Here is a 16,697-nt window from a genome sequence, read left to right on the forward strand (position 1 = left end):
GCTCGTAGAGAAGGGTAAAGATCATGTCATGGTTTATTTTGAGTTCAATATGACCGATGTTTCAAAAGATTCCTGGTGGATAGATTATGGTACAACTATTCACATTTATAATTCTATGTAGAGTATCCCATAGAATTGGCCACCAACTAATGTAGAGCGATCAATATACATGGTCAATGCCATTAAAGTGGACGTATATGCAGTTAGAGTCTGATGGATTAAGTTAGAGTCGGGTCATGTGTAACCTAGTAGATACATTTTATGTGCCTTTCATAAGGCACAATCTAATATCAATTTCTCATTTATACAAATCCGATTATATATCTAAATTTGATAATGTAAAGTTTAGTATCTACTATGATTTAAATGTGGTTGGCACCGGCACTATGATTAATAAGCTATACTAATTGGACTTCAATACTTCACACATATATAATGTGAATACTTAGCGTGAAATAAAGTAGGATCTAAGTGAATATTAGACTATGAAAATTCATTTATGTTGTATCACATGTGATTATGTCATATCTCTCGTGAGAGATTGGAAAGGCCAGTGGATGAAGAAATCATTCTCTAGACTTCTCCAATTATAAAGTATGTATAAATTGTATTAAGGGTAACCAAACTATAATCAGAAACACACACACACACACACACACACAAGTAAGACTGTATGACTTTTAAAAGTGATACATACAAACATCTGTAGTTCATTCCCCACAACATCTTAGAGTGGACACAAATCTTTTATCAAAAGATGACTACTCTCATTTTCGGTACTTCTATCTTATAAATGAAAAATTAGATATCTTGGATGCTTTCCACGTTCAATACTAGCTTTCCTTCTGGATGCTTCTCATGTTTTGACGGTTGTAGTAATAGTTTGAGCATTATATGGACTTTTAGAAACTTCATTCTAAACTTGTCACCTGTCCTGGTAACCGCTCCAAGGTCTTATTGCTGACTCAACTGTATTCTATTTGGCTGCTCGATCGACCTCCTGGATGGCCATTGGCCGCTTAGTCAACTTCCTAAATGGCTATCCGCTGCTTGGTTAATTGCTTGAATTGCTTTCAAATTCCTCTTAATTGCTCAATGTCTTACCATCATGTCAGTTATGGTTCCAGAAAAAACCACTCCAGGTATTTTTTAAGATCTTTAACAAGTAATGTCTTTACCTCGTTATAACCGTGCCCTTTCCAATTAGGCTTTCTAATAACGGCCAGGAATATGTAGAACATGTACCAAGATAATTTCAATTCCACAATCAGGATTTACACACATTAAAAGCATTCGGTGATTTGGACCGTTGGACTAGTGGGCCAACTTGTTGATGTGCCATATACCAAAAAAGGAAGGGGATTGGTCAGTGTTAGCTACCGGATTGGTGGCCTGTTAAAGAATGGTGATGAGAACAGCGCACCTTCAAACCAACAGAACTCATTGACTGGATTATGTGAATTGTCCAATCAACCGGAATTTTTTACCTCTAGCCAATCACGGCGTGGCCCACCACATCAACAATCCTAATCATCACATGTGTTTGCCATGGGTAGGAGGGAGCTGCATGCACTTTAGCATTCCACTAACCAAATACTGCAGTCCATTTTAGCCTATCGTATGTGAATGGTTACTTTTCGTTGATCAGCTTTTGATCGTCCATATGTAGATCATTAGTTCGATGGCTAAAATCGCTCAACTACTACAATTCTTGAGCTATGGCTCATTTTTCTATTAATATTATGTTATCTTAGCAGCTTTTTCAAAGGCGAAATTATATTTTAATACATAGCTAGTCATTGAATGTCATTTTCCTGCCCGAGTCACACTCTAATTCACTGCGTCATGATTTTTAAGCCATACCAAAATAAAAATAAAAAATCCCACGTAATCATTATAAACAAAACGCACTACAGAGTGCTAATAAACATTTCTTAATGATTTTCTCCGGTGGGCCATCCCAAAGGGTATTATACTTAGTATCTATAAATTGATGTGTTATCGACCACCTGAGTTTTGGAATAGTATGATTGTTGAAGAATGCTGACGAGGAAAATTAGATGAATTGATTGGATGGAATATATAATTATCATGGTGGGCTCTACACAAAGTTAATGGTGGGCATCCCATCCAACTTTTTCCTATATTGTGGCCTACCTTAGCTTTGGATGATTATGATTTTTGGCTTCTAGGGTGAATGAAAGGTAGCATACTTGATGACCGGATCGGATCTCATGAAATTTCCACCTATTTGCCAGTTGGTACAATCCTGGCATGCTCATGTAAGTCATGCGAGTAGGGTCCTTTTTATCCCTTATTTATTTTACCATTATATTATTTTATCCTATAGAAGTCATGATTGTTACCCTTTGTCTGAAAAAGACAAAACAATTTATATTCAATGGTAACCGTCTAATATTTCTTCCCTGGCCCACCTTATTAGTGCGCTAATAGCTTTGAAATGATAGATATACTCATTTAGAAGGTTGATTAATCTAAAGGCATTCCATCAATTTCTGTAGAAGGTACTTGTTTCATTTCCATACGAACTCATAATAGGTGAATTTTGACGTCCTTGATGCGATTGAGACATGATATTTATCAGTTTTAGAGAATACTTCAAACCATGGCATCATTTTATCCCTGACCGGTTGACCCATTTCTGTGGGTGGTTCTATCTATGAGGGTTCAATGGTTTCAAACCCAAATACTGCATGTTATTCGTGGTTTTTAAGAAAGAAAAGCTTGATAATGATGGATGGCCTGGAATAGTTGGATTGAACGAACGGTCCATACCATTAAAGTTAAATTTGAAAGTTCAATAATAATATAAAAATAAAAATATAATTATTTTGCTTTTCAAAAAAAATAAAATTAAATTATAGTATAGATATGGATATATAGAAATGCTCACTATGGGGCTTTAGTTTGGTGATCTAGGCCACTGCGCTGGTGGTTCTTATCATGGCTGGGCTACACTAAAAAAATCTTCTCAATCCGAAGGATATGAATTGCCTGTGCCTGTGGCCACAAGTTCCTGTGGTCGGAAGCTATGTGGAGCCCACAGAGATGCCCGTGACAAATCCACTCTGTCCATGAGTTTTGCAGGGCAATAATTGGATAGGAGTCTAAAAAACAAGGAGAAATATACAACTGTACGACCCGTTTATGGCCCATTTTACCTGACAAGGATAAGCCCCAGCTGTACGGACGACTTGCCAAAGGTCGAAAATACCCCTGCTTTTTCCTTCAACGGATCGGTGGTGCTCGAGGACGAGCGCTGACGCTCCTCGAACTCCGAGTTGTACGAACGGTTCAAAAGAAATCAACGTTACATGGCCCCACAGTTATGTATTTATTATATCCACAACGTTCATCCATATTTCAAGATCATTTCGGAGTATTATCCAAAAAAAAAAAAAAAAAATCATATCCAACGATCAAATGGACCACACCACAAAGCACAGCAGAAAATTGATTTTCACCGTTGAAACTTTTGCAGGCCCCACTATAACATTTACTTTCCATCCAATCTATTCATAAGGTCACAAAGACCAGGATGAAGACCTGGATGAAGAGGAAAAACAAATTTCGTAATGATCCAAAACTTCTGTGACCCCTGAAAGGGTTTCAATGGTAGACGTTCAATCCTCTACTTCCTTTTACAGTGTGGTCCACTTGATAGCTAAATTTGTCTTATTTTCCTTCTCAAGACTTAGTACGAGTTCGCCAAATAGATGGATGGTTTGGATATAACACATACCTCATAAAAGGACCCACAAAGGCAATAGGGGAAAAAAAAAGAAAAAAAAAAAAGCCTGGAATCTATGGCTACGGATTGTAACCGTAGCCATAACCTCAGCCCATGCTTTTTCACTATGTCCTTTGCTATGTATCGAAGGTCTTTCGATATGTACTTCGATATATCGAAGGTATCCCGATTAATCAAAAAAGATCCAGAACTATCCAGCGACTTTGCATAAAAAATCTTGGAATTTTCAATACATATCGAAGTGTATTCTATATTATCAAAGATATAGCTACGGATTATAGCCATAGCCATAACTGTAGTCAGTAAAAGTCTATGCAATTTTATTTTTTATTTTTTATTTTTTACATGGAGAACTTTATTCTACCTACAATTTTCTCTAATACATATTTATATAAATATGTATATATAAGCATATAAAATTTTTTTTCTCTCTTTTTTTCATTTCTTTCTTTATTCATTTAACATTAATATCTTCTAAACCAAAATTAGTTACTTGATGTACCCTATATGATTTTGGGTTAGGAGAAGCTACTTTAGTCAACTAACCTAGTTATTTTCCAAGATTCCATTAGGTCGATGGTCAAAAATCCATTTCATTCACTTTGCGGTCAATTTCAATCAGTTCGCGGTCAATTTCATTCATTTCATTTACTTCACGGTCATTTTCATGCATTTCACGGTCAATCCCGGCGATTCCGTTTTGATTCACGGTCATTTCCATGCATTTCACGGTTAATTTCCTCCACTTCACGATCATTTCCATGCATTTCACGGTCAATTCGCTTCACTTCACGGTCATTTCCATGCATTTCACGGTCAATCCGGACAATTCTGTTTTGATTCACGGTCATTTCCATGCATTTCACGGTCAATTCCCTTCACTTCACGGTCATTTCCATGCATTTCACGGTCAATTCGCTTCACTTCACGGTCATTTTCATGCATTTCACGGTCAATTTCGACGATTTCATTTTGATTTACGGTCATTTCCATGCATTTCATGGTCAATTCTCTTCACTTCACGGTCATTTCCAAGCATTTCACGGTCAATTCGCTTCACTTCATGTTCATTTCCATGCATTTCACTGTCATTCCCGCCTATTCCGTGTTGATTAACGGTCATTTCGACGCATTTCACGGTGAAGTGTAACGATTGGACCGTGAAATGTACGGAAATGACCGTGAAGTGAAGGGGCATGACCGTGAAATGCGCCGAAATGACCATGAATCAACACGGAATAGGCGGGAATGACCGTGATATGCATGAAAATGACCATGAAGTGAAGCGATTGGACCGTGAAATGCGCGAAAATGACCGTGAAGTGAAGGGGCATGACCATGAAATGCGCCGAAATGACCGTGAATCAACACGGAATAGGCGGGAATGACCGTGATTTACATGCATATCATGGTCATTCCCGCCTATTCCGTGTTGATTCACGGACATTTCGACGCATTTCATGGTCATGCCCCTTCACTTCACGGTCATTTCCGCGCATTTCACGGTCAATTCTCTTCACTTCACGGTCATTTTCATGTATTTCACAGTCATTCCCGCCTATTCCGTGTTGATTCACAGTCATTTCGACGCATTTCACGGTCATGCCCCTTCACTTCACGGTCATTATATATATATAATGCACTACAGAACGAATCTAAATGCAATGTAGTTTCCATGAGTACAAATTAGCCATGCAACTCAAGAAAGTAGAGAAAGAAGGGATTTTGTAGTTCTTACCATTTGGGTAATCCTCTTATAGCACCAGTGCCCATGGATGACAAGTAGTCGCTCTAGAAACCGGAACTGAGCAATAGAGAAGTCACTAGGTGGTTGTTCTTGGCATCGCCTGTTTTTGAAACCATCATCAAGAAAAGAACTTTAGTTGCAGTTTTGCAAAAGCAGGAGCACGGAATTGCCTGTTTTTGAAAAATAAGAAGTTGAAAAGAATCAGGAATTGTGCTTTGTTTCCCATATGTGTGGAATTGTACTGTGTGTGTGAGCATGCACACACTAGTAAATTGCATGTGCATCACGCATGGGAATGCCTAAACATTTTTCCTACATAACTACAAAAGACAGAAAGGCAGTGATTTACTTACAAGAATCCAATAGCAATTTGGTTCTCATAGTTCAAACCATCAGACATTCGTAGATCTCCAAGTTCATTAGCAAACAAAGCATGAAGCAAAAAAGCATGGCCCACCTTTTTCCAATCTGCAACCCTCATTTCAAGACAGCTCTTGGATTCTTTCGCATGTCAAACACATAAATACGACTTGACCTGGAAAAAAAAAAAAAGGACCAACTATTCAATGATGGTGAACTACAAAAAACAAAGGGATCACAAAACCCATGATGGTGAACTACAAAAAACTCATGAAATGTAAGAAAACATAAATATATATGTAAAAGATCACACATAAATGAATCTCAGCAAAAAACTACCTATTGATTCTTTAGAACCTTCGACTGAGGTCCCTCAGCCTCAGGTCTATCCCTAAGAGTGGATACTGAGTCAGCCTCTACATTCCGTACATTGCCCAAAGTTTGGTCCGTTGCAGCCAATGAGTTCATAGTATCTCTCCTTCATTCCATCATCTGCTCTGTTATTCGCTCTGTCATCCGTTGCTCCATCTGCTCTGTTATTCTCTCTGTCATCCGTTGCTCCATCTGCTTTAGATGCTTAGCCATCTGTTCTTTCATCTGCTCCTCCACCAATTGCTCTACCCGCTCATTCATGTGTCATCGCAACTCATTAGTCTCCCTCCTGAGTTCTGCAATGGTATTTCTCATGCCCCATAACGTGGAAGCTGTGGGACCTAACCCCATCATGCGGACCCGACTTGGATGCTCTGGTCCCAATATCTGGGATAAGAGATCGTCTCGAGCAATGCTACTCTGAGAGAACTCAGCAGTTGAGTTGCCCGTAACTCCTCGATCATTTCCTGTAGTGTAGAAAAACATTAAATAAGTTGTTCAATATCATGACTTAATGCAAAATATTAATTGAGATGTTAATGATTGATAAATTTCTACATACAATAACATGTGTCAACTCCTCATTCACAACACTCCCATCTTTCTTCCGATGAGTCGTTATGAATAACGTTGCCCGATCAGGAGACTCTCCACCAAGATTCTTTGCTCGCTTTTTCCATGTAAATACAAATGAGTTGGTAACAATCATATTAAAGCAGAATGATGGCATTTCAAGTTTAGAAATCAAAGAAGAATTTACCTCTTCTTCATGCACTTGAGCAAAGCTCCTTGAGCCGACAGTGTGGGCCATACGATGCTTGCTGCGGTTGATTTTATTCCTTTGAGTGCGGACCTACAATGTGACATAGTAAAATAACTAAATTTTAATATAAATAACAATATACACCAACATGGATATAATTTTTCTTTATGTTTAATTTTTACATGTCCTTCATCACTTAACCAATTGGTGACAAGCCACTTCCAGTGTGTCGGCTCTAATCGATTAGGACAGTGAGCTAGTTGTTCCTCATTAGTCAAATATCGGTTGCAGTGTTCTTTTTTTAACCTCTTCTTCCACTCCTTCCATGAAGCTTCGATGGACTTCATTACCCAATTTCGACGGTCCTCGTCGATATTCCACTTAATCTGTAATACATTAATTATCGATTATACGTAGTATACAAAAATACAAAAAGAGTAATTGAATTTTTGATTTCATATTACCTTCACTACATTCCAAATCTCGTTCTTGTTAGATAGTGGCACATGATGCCAATTATCGTGATCAAGAGGTGCTAAGCGCCCATTCCTAGATAAAATGCCCAGCCACCTTGTAAATTCATTGTACTTATGTCCAATGGGCTGCCCATACTTATTCCAACTGATATTCAGTTGCTTATTGGGTGGCAAGTTTGCCACCTCGCTAATGACTGTAGGGCCTCGAAATCGTCTCTTATGAATCAATCCTCTTTATGGAACAAAAGAATAGATATGAGCATTCTAAATATTTGAAATATAATATCTACATTTAATTAAATCAAGAATAGAACAAAACTATAAAAGTTATGAGCTTAACTTCACTTCACTTAAATTATATATTTACGTACCCGGAGTCAGTGCTGAACTATCTGAACTTTGTCCAACCTGGCTGGTGGTCGGGACCGGGTCAATAAAGCTCGAATGATGATGGTCGGAAGTCGACATCTTCATTTCCTTCACAATATGAAAATAATATATGTAATGAGATTGGAGTTAACCAAATAATTGTGAGCATTAAAAAAAGAAGAAGCATGCATCACATTTGTGTTAGGCATCAATACCTAATCATCAGATTCTGACCCAGAATCGTGGTCCTCTTTAATCAAATTAGATAAGTTTTGTGGAGTGTTAACTTTGTTTCCCTCCACATCCATCCTATCCCAACTCACATTATCATCATTGGCAAGCATGTCGCTTCCAATGTATGATTAATGCAAGGCAAGCTCTGAAGGTATGTATCATTATCAACAAATGAATCATTCATGCCCATTTCGAACAAATCCCTTGGTTTTGACCTGATAACAACATGCCAATCACGATCTATGGGATCGGGGACATAGAATACCTGTTGTACTTGGGTTGCTAAGACATATGGTTCATCATACAGGTTCCGACCAGTATGCCATAATTGTTTAAAATTCACGAGCGTGAACCCAAATTCATCCTTCTTGATTCCCCTGCCCTGAGTTCTTACATCCACCCAATCACACCTAAATAATACAACTTTCTTGGACCCACAATAATCCAACTCGATAATGTCTGTTAAAACACCATAGTAATCCACATCCCCTATAACAGGGTTTCTATCACTTGTACTTACAAAGCTTGATGTCTTTGCCGTCACTACAACTCCACTATTCTGTGTTTTCAAGTCCCTCTCACGGTCTCTTGTACGAAACCTGAAACCATTAATGATGTATCCTTTAAATCTTCTTGCAACAGTGTTAGGGCCCCGAGCCAGGCTTCTAACTTCTTTTGGAACCTGATCATTCCCAACATAGTCCACATGCTTCCCAAGCCAATCTGGAAACTTTTCATTGTGGATACATTCTAGGAGCCTCGGTGCTCTTCGGGGCATCTCCTTCTTAATTACTTTCCTGTGTTCACTGCATTTTATTCAATTCGATGAATAAGTTGTAAATAAGTGAGATTCTTATGAATTAACTTTACAAATAAAACTACTCTTACTCAATGAATGGTGCGACCGCATTGGTGTTGAACAACACATATCTATGTGCCTATGTCCTATCAACATATTCGATAATAAACACGTCAATCTTTCCCAATGGACGACCTACTGCCGCATCCCTAAAGTCCTCATTTTGAACCGGTCTGTTGAATCTTGTCTTAACACCATGTAAGTATCGAGAGCAGAATGTTAGGCATTCTTCAGCTAGGTACTCCTCTGCAATCGAACCCTCTGGCCGACTTCTATTTCGAACGTAGGACTTTAGTCTCTGTAGGTACCTATAGTCACATAATAGACATATAAGTATATATGATTTTATCTATTATAGCAAGATAAATGAAAGGTCATATTGAGACCTTAAAACACACCTTTCGATTGGGTACATCCAGCGGTACTGTACTGGCCCAGCTAACATTGCCTTGCTGGCTAAATGTATAGGCAAATGCACCATGATATCAAAGATGATGGTGTAAAGATCCTCTCTAAATGGCAAAGCGTTAAAGCAATCTGAGATTCAAGAAACTTGAAATCATGCATCCAGCCAACCTTGGAACACAAATCTCTAAAGAATCTGCTTAATTCAATTAAGATTGAGCTCACGTTTGGAGGTAGTGTCCTTAGTACAGCGATCGAAAGTATTTTTTGCATCAAAACATGAGTGTCATGGCTCTTGAGTCCTAAAATCTTCTTCATTTTGAGATTGGTACATCATGAGATATTACTCGCATAGCCATCTGGTACCTTCATGTTCTTTATAACTCTGTAGAAATCATCCTTCTCCTTATTCGCCATTGTAAAGCACGCAGGGGGCAAATATGTTTTGCCTGATGGTCTCTACTTTGGGTGAAGCGTTCATCTTATCTTCATTTCTTGGAGGTCCAGATGAGACTTCACATTGTCCTTTGTCTTCCCGTCGATGTTCAACAACATCCCAAGAATATTGTCGCATACATTCTTCTCGATGTGCATCACATCAAAGTTCTCGACGCAACAACATCGACGAAGATACTTCTCTTCTTCCAACAAGATGCCTTTTCCTTTTCCTTATTATCGTCTCGATTTCTCTTCTTTTCAACTTTGGTATCAGACTTCTTTCCAAATATTATGTTAATTTTGTTCACTTGAGCTAACACTTCATTTCTAGACAGTTGTTTCGGCACCCCTCTCAACTCCAGTTTTCCATTAAAGTTCCTTTTATCATGTTTATACTTATGATCTCTATCCAAGAATCGACGATGACCCATGTAACAAAACTTATGGCTATGTGTCAACCACTGGGACTCTGTGTCCTTATTGCAGTTAGGACAAGCGAGTTTACCTTTTGTGCTCCATCCTGACAACATTGCATATCCAGGGAAGTCACTAATAGTCCATAACAAAGAAGCACACATTCAAAAATTCAACTTCGATAATGCATCGTAAGTGTCGACACCGACCTTCCACAATTTAAGCAATTCTTCTATCAACGGTTGTAGATACACGTTAATATTATTGCCAACACCATGTGGGCCTCATATAAGTAGAGACATCATGATGTAAGGCTGCTTCATGCACATCCATGGTGGTAAATTGTACGGCATCAAAACAACAGGCCATGTGCTATGAGCAATACTCATCATCCCGAAGGGATTGAATCCATCAATCGCTAACCCAAGCCTGACATTACGACTATCACATGAAAAATTCAGGTGTTGCTCGTCAAAATATTTCCATACAGGAGAATCATCAGTATGTCTCATGCACTCATCATTGGTTCGTCCCTTGTCATGCCATCTCATGTTTTTAGCTATTTGTGCTTCCATAAATTACCTTTGTAACCTTACTATTAATGGAAAATGCCATAATGTCTTTGTTGGAATCTTCTTAACTTTGGAGGGAATAGTTGTTGCTCATCGTCATTAGAATTATGTTCCATCGTTTTCCATCTGGATATGCCACACACAACACATGAATCATCGTTCACATTAGTCTTCCAATACAACTGACAATCATTGGGGCATGCATCGATCTTGTTATAACTGAGGCCCAGTTCTTTAATAATCTTCTTGGTCTCATAAAAGGAACTCGGCAACGTCTCACCCTCGGGGAGTGTTTCTTTCAACAATTCAAGCAGCATGGTGAATGACTTGTTGCTCCATCCATTTAAGCAATTAAAGTGATACATTCGAACAACAAAAGAGAGTTTTAAGAACTTCTTACATCCCGGGTACAAGGCTTGTTCGGTATCTTGCAACCACCTGAAGAATCTTTCAGCTTTAGTATTCAGTTCCTCTTATATTGGCTCCTGTGATGCCAACTCAGTCGGCATGTCATCCACACCTGATATTCCAAACACATCATGCAACAATCCATGCATGTTATCACGTGGAGGCATATCATCATGTGTACTAGTTGCAGGGCCGGAAGTCAATGAAGAAGACGCCTCCCCATGGAACACCCAATGGGTGTAATTCGGCATAATTACCTCACACACAAGATGATTTACCACTTCTTTATGAGCATGCCAAAAGAGGTTAACGCACTTTGCACATGGACATAAGATCTTCCCCTCGCTAGCAGCATTGTTGAATGCAAACTCAATGAATTCCTTCATGCCCTTAACATATTCCAAGCTCACCCTATATTGTCCAAGGAAACAAAGGGAAATCTTAAAACAATGCAACTTTACAAGGAATCTAAATTTGAAGGAGAAAGTATTGCTCAACACATTACCTTGACTTTTGCATCCAGCTCTTATCCATCACTTGTATCCAACTTTGAACAATGCAATACTCTGCCCAAAATTCATGTCAATCCACTGTAGTTATTACTCTACTCAATATTGGTCCTGATACTATCTTATATTCTAGTATAAATTAGTCGCCAAGGCTTCAGGACTCCTCTAGAGTCACCAACACATCCCTTAGCTACTACTAAGGGAGCACAGCTAGAAGTGTTATCTCTTCTACTAAATGGGCTGTTGTTCTAAAGAAATTTAAATAATTAACCTCGTATATCTAATATATACTAGTAACATATAAGCAAAGCGGGTATATACTAGTAACCATGTACACTAACTTGCAACTTAACCTACTGGGAACCGTCATACACTGTGATGTCTTACAGTAGAGCGGGTTCTGAGGAGTTACAAGTTGGACTTCTAAGAAAGAATATAAATGATGCCATTAAAATATAAATTAAATAAGATCAATAAAGAAATAAGTTGGGTTCCTTTCTTGGATAGGATCAAAGGAATATGATATGCAGAAACCCTAGATCAAGGGAATTCAAGCTATTGGACTTGGATTTCCAATTAGAAAATTTCCATATTTTTCCTTTCTTATTCTACTAAACTATTGCAAATGGTGCACTCACGTGTAGAGGGATGCAATGGTTTTCAAGATGTGGGAAAGAGGGTTAGGGAAACAGTTTTAAGTAGGAGTTATTTAATACTCTAGCCAAGTATGATGGTTGATACTTGGACACTTTGAAATTGTACATGTGGCTGGTGAGCTATGTTGAAGAGATAGTCAACTACAAGGCACCCTCTTTTTTCTTCTTTTTTTCAGTTAGCTTGTTAGTACACACAACATTGTCAGTTCACACTTCACTGTTAGCCACCCCCACCAGGGAATCGAAGCCAAGACCTCAATGTTGAAAACGAGGTATTTTCACTCACTCTGCCACTTGAGCTATGGATCTGGATATGGGTATTTTCACTCAGTCTGCCACTTGAACTCCAAGGTACCTAATTAAATTACAAAACCCCTAAACATCCACACCATGAATGATTGCCATCTCAAAAATACTGAGTGTACATGTGGCAACTATGTGACATTGAGGTAGCTACAAACATGTAAAAATGATCATTGTAACAATGCTCCAATGTGTGATGAGGATCCAGATTTCTTATGCAAGACTCGGTTAAGACAAATAAAAATAAAAGTAAAATTAATTATGCATAGGCCTTTTTATTTTTTAATAACTATGTGGACTTTTAGAGCCAATCTAGGTGCATGCAAAGTCCTGTAGTGCACATGCCATCCGGCATAGACAACATGTAAGTAGTTCCTCAAGCACTATTACACTACCATAAAGAGAAAAATCAGTACAGAGTATACAGTTAATGCAACAGTTACCTAAGGATAGCCTATCATGCTTAAAAGGCTAAATAGATCACCATACATGTTAAAAAGGCTTATATGACAGTCTCAAATGTATCCTCAAATATGTTTATAGAATGAAAGTTCCATGGAATGCCACTCAGGCTGGTCCCTTTTGCATTTCTCATAAAACAAAGTAATGGATTTGCAAGTGCATAGCAATCTGTCTTATCATATGTATTCAACTTTAAGTCTGGCACAACTCATCTCTCAATTTACCTCTTGTAGCACAGATGGGTCTTCAGAAAATATAGATGAAAGTTTGATTAGTCTATTGAGTCCACCTTGGTTGACCTGGCATTCATAGCAATATAAATCATCATCAACATTATTATCATTGGCCTACAACAAAAATTATAATAACTTCAAATAAAACGAAAGCTAAAACATTGTGCTTATAATTAGTAAAGCCATTCATAGTAAGTAACTTAAAACTAATAATGAAGAATAGCACATTGAGCATGCACTGTTCATTTAACTCCCCATAGAATCCAACTCCAATCTGATAAAATATCAGCACATTCAACCTTGAAATTTGAAAAAGGGAAACAATTCAGAACTTTGGAGAATGATTCAGCATTTTTATACCTTACCACCACCTCTTTTCAAGCATTATTTAATCACTGGAGGCTTGTCGAGGCACCAATATTTTAGTATGATTTTTACTTTTTGCTAGATGAAGCATCTCCGTCTCCTATACAGTACAATTTGCAACAAGAGCTCATCTACTTATCATATTCTAGAAAGAATTTGATGAAGTTATTGGGAAGATGTACCCTAGGCTTGCATGGATGCCTCATATGTCTTATGGCAAGGTGACTTCTCAGGTGGAAAAACTTAAAGGAAAACAAACATATAGGCCAGAACCATAGTTATTGGAAACAACAACCCAAAAATAGAGTCAAAACAGTAAGGAAATGGAAGATTTCAATTTGCAGAGCAGCACAACAACTAGAAATTTGGCATAGCTCTAGGAAGAAAACTGGGGGGAAAATAGCTGGGAAGATAGATAAATCTAAGATCTACAAGGTTAATTAAAAATAGATCACTCCTGTCATGCTACAGCTAGTTATCCACAACCGCTCCCAAATGCAAAATTATCTAAATTGAAGATGAATCATATCCATCTCCAATGAGGATTAGTTTCTGCTAGCAGAGGGAAGTGGGATGCTGGAAGTGCATGCTCCTAAAAAACATAATACATAATAGATCTTTCTCTATTCTCCTAATCTAATCAAATTTGAGATCGAGAAAAAAAGAATGAAAGGAGCGAAATGAAAAGAATTGAGCTTACCTTGAACTGATTTGGATCTGGATCTGAATGATAAGGAGGTCTTCTAGCAGCTCTCCTTCTTCTAATCGAGAGAGAGAGAGAGAGAGAGAGAGAGAGAATGGATTTGGATTTGGATTTGGATCTGAATGATAAGGTCTTCTAGCAACTCTCCTTCTTCCAATCGAGAGAGAAAGAGAGGGAGAGAGAGAGAGAGAGAGAATGGATTTGGATTTGGATCTGGATCTGAATGACAAGGAGGTCTTCTAGCAGCTCTCCTTCTTCCAATCGAGAGAGAGAGAGAGAGAGAGAATGGATTTGGATCCGGATTTGAATGATAAGGAGGTCTTTTAGCAGCTCTCCTTCTTCCAATTGAGAGAGAGAGAGAGAGAGAGAATGGATCGAGGGCGTGGATCGGAGTAAAGAGAGAGAGAGAGAGAGAGAGAGAGAGAGAGAGAGAGAGAGAGCAAGGGCGTGTATGGAAGAAGAGAGGAGGAAGTGAGGTTGGTTTATATATATATATATATATATATATATATATATATATATATATATATATATATATATATGGTACACATGGTACACATTCCACACGTGCACGTTCGTGGGAATGTGGATGGTTATTTTCATGTTCTTTCATGTTTGTCACATTGGAGCAAACAGAGCTTGTTGGGTTTAATGAGCTGAGGGACTACATGATGAAGATGAACGATTCGATCAAGTGCCACGTCAGCAATCACGCACGTGGGAAGCGGATCCCAGTGGCAGCTCACGAGAGAGGGTGGGCCGTATTCATCAGAACCGTTTGTTATAATCAGACAGTGCTGATCAATGTATGACTGAATGCTTAATGGGTTTGGACCTTCAGCTTCATGGGACCCACCTCATGGGCGGTGTAGAATTCCTAGGACAGAATTACGGGCATTTGTGGGAGTCGAACTCAGTAGTGGCCCCTCCAATACCGAGATGCCAGTATTTGACACGCGATAGATCTAAATCACACGAACATGTGGTCCAATTTAACACGCGGCCCACCTTATACGTAACATTGTAGGTGAACATTTCCCGTGCTATTATGGACATAAACAGTAGGTTTTGCAAACATGTTTTCTCATGTACGCGTGTGCTGATTTTGGATCATGAAGACAATACCATGATAAGGCCCTTGAAGATCATTTCCTAAGATAAGATAGAGACAGCCGTCATGTTCTTATTAATAAGATGATATAACTAGATTAAGCTAAATACTCTTTTCAATAATCGAGGCAAAGGGGCAGGCTTTTAGCCTCAGTTGCTCACCAACCGAGGCAAAAGATGTAAAACCCATATCCTGGCTCATACCGTTCCGTAGGCTTCCGCGGTCTTCCTAGTCGAATTCCGGGGACCCGCGACCTGTTATCGGTGTTTGCGCTCGATCTTGAGTCGTGTCCCGTATATCTGAGTCGACTTAACCCGAGACTTATACCCTTGCGACCGCGCCGTCTCCGCGGTTCCGATGTCGCGTCTCGCGCGCCGAGGCGATACCCGAGCCAAGGGATGTGAGCCCGCATTCAGTTCGAGGAAAACGCCGCACTTTGTAAAACCCAAGGCAATATTTCAAATCAATCACATCATATCCCATCAATCACCTCACATGTTAAGTACAATACCCCATCTCCAAGCAATCCCAAAGTCGAAGCAACCATCCCTTACATGTCAAAGTACACATCACCCATCACTCACCTTTTCACCCATCACCCTCTCACATCACCTCTCTCTCTCATCTCTCTCTCTCATTTTTCAAACTCTCTCTCAAGCAACTCACGTCCAAACAAGCTCCATGAGAGAGCTTTGTGTGGCCCACTTCCTATCTCCCATCCCCACCCTCTAAAACCAATCTCAACCGTTAAAGTTTGTCCTTTGAAGCTCTAGGATGCATTGGCGGAAGGAGGAGGAGAAGATCTAAAGTGAGTGTTTTTCTTTGTTTGTTGTGTGGATTTGATCATTTGAGGGCCCACATGTGGTGGGACCCATCTCGATGTATGCCTTGTATCAATGAGGGACCCATAGTGGCAGGGTCCCTCCCATCTCCACTGTTCTTTCCCTCTCTCTCTCTCTCTCTTTTGATGTGTGTGGCCCACCCTCATACATCCCATTATGATGTATGTATTATATCCATGCCATTCATACGTGGGGCCACCTCGATGTGCGTGGCGGGTGGCCACGTGTACATGGCCCCCCACATTGACGGGTGTTGTATTTGCACCGTCCAGCAGCTGAGGCTGCTGGACTGCACGAAGGAAAATACAAATATCAATTTGGTC

General features: G+C 39.1%; 1 protein-coding gene and 2 long non-coding RNA genes across 3 annotated transcripts; all 3 read right to left on the reverse strand.

Annotated features, from left to right (window-relative positions):
• Positions 1 to 5,481: 5,481 nt before the first annotated feature.
• LOC131246021 (uncharacterized) lies at positions 5,482 to 14,728 on the reverse strand. Its single transcript, XR_009171101.1, has 3 exons — positions 14,419 to 14,728; positions 5,873 to 6,054; positions 5,482 to 5,619 (listed from the first exon to the last, which is right to left on the reverse strand). It is a non-coding gene; the product is annotated as an uncharacterized LOC131246021 (long non-coding RNA).
• On the reverse strand, positions 6,067 to 7,095 carry LOC131246020 (uncharacterized). Its single transcript, XM_058245873.1, has 2 exons — positions 6,814 to 7,095; positions 6,067 to 6,718 (listed from the first exon to the last, which is right to left on the reverse strand). Exons 1-2 carry the CDS (start codon positions 7,060 to 7,062, stop codon positions 6,602 to 6,604), a joined length of 366 nt encoding a protein of 121 aa, XP_058101856.1. The 5' UTR covers positions 7,063 to 7,095; the 3' UTR covers positions 6,067 to 6,601.
• On the reverse strand, positions 7,204 to 8,763 carry LOC131246022 (uncharacterized). Its single transcript, XR_009171102.1, has 3 exons — positions 8,075 to 8,763; positions 7,862 to 7,967; positions 7,204 to 7,400 (listed from the first exon to the last, which is right to left on the reverse strand). It is a non-coding gene; the product is annotated as an uncharacterized LOC131246022 (long non-coding RNA).
• Positions 14,729 to 16,697: the final 1,969 nt, after the last annotated feature.

The sequence above is a fragment of the Magnolia sinica genome, chromosome 5, assembly GCF_029962835.1.
Source record: "Magnolia sinica isolate HGM2019 chromosome 5, MsV1, whole genome shotgun sequence".
NCBI lineage: Eukaryota > Viridiplantae > Streptophyta > Magnoliopsida > Magnoliales > Magnoliaceae > Magnolia > Magnolia sinica.

Excerpts from the sequence above, each read along its gene's own strand:
- LOC131246020 (XM_058245873.1), bottom strand. The coding sequence starts at position 7,062 with ATGGCCCACACTGTCGGCTCAAGGAGCTTTGCTCAAGTGCATGAAGAA. Across the intron at positions 6,719-6,813 it reads AGGAGTTGACACATGTTATT|GAAATGATCGAGGAGTTACG; the intron begins GTATGTAGAAAT and ends TCTACACTACAG.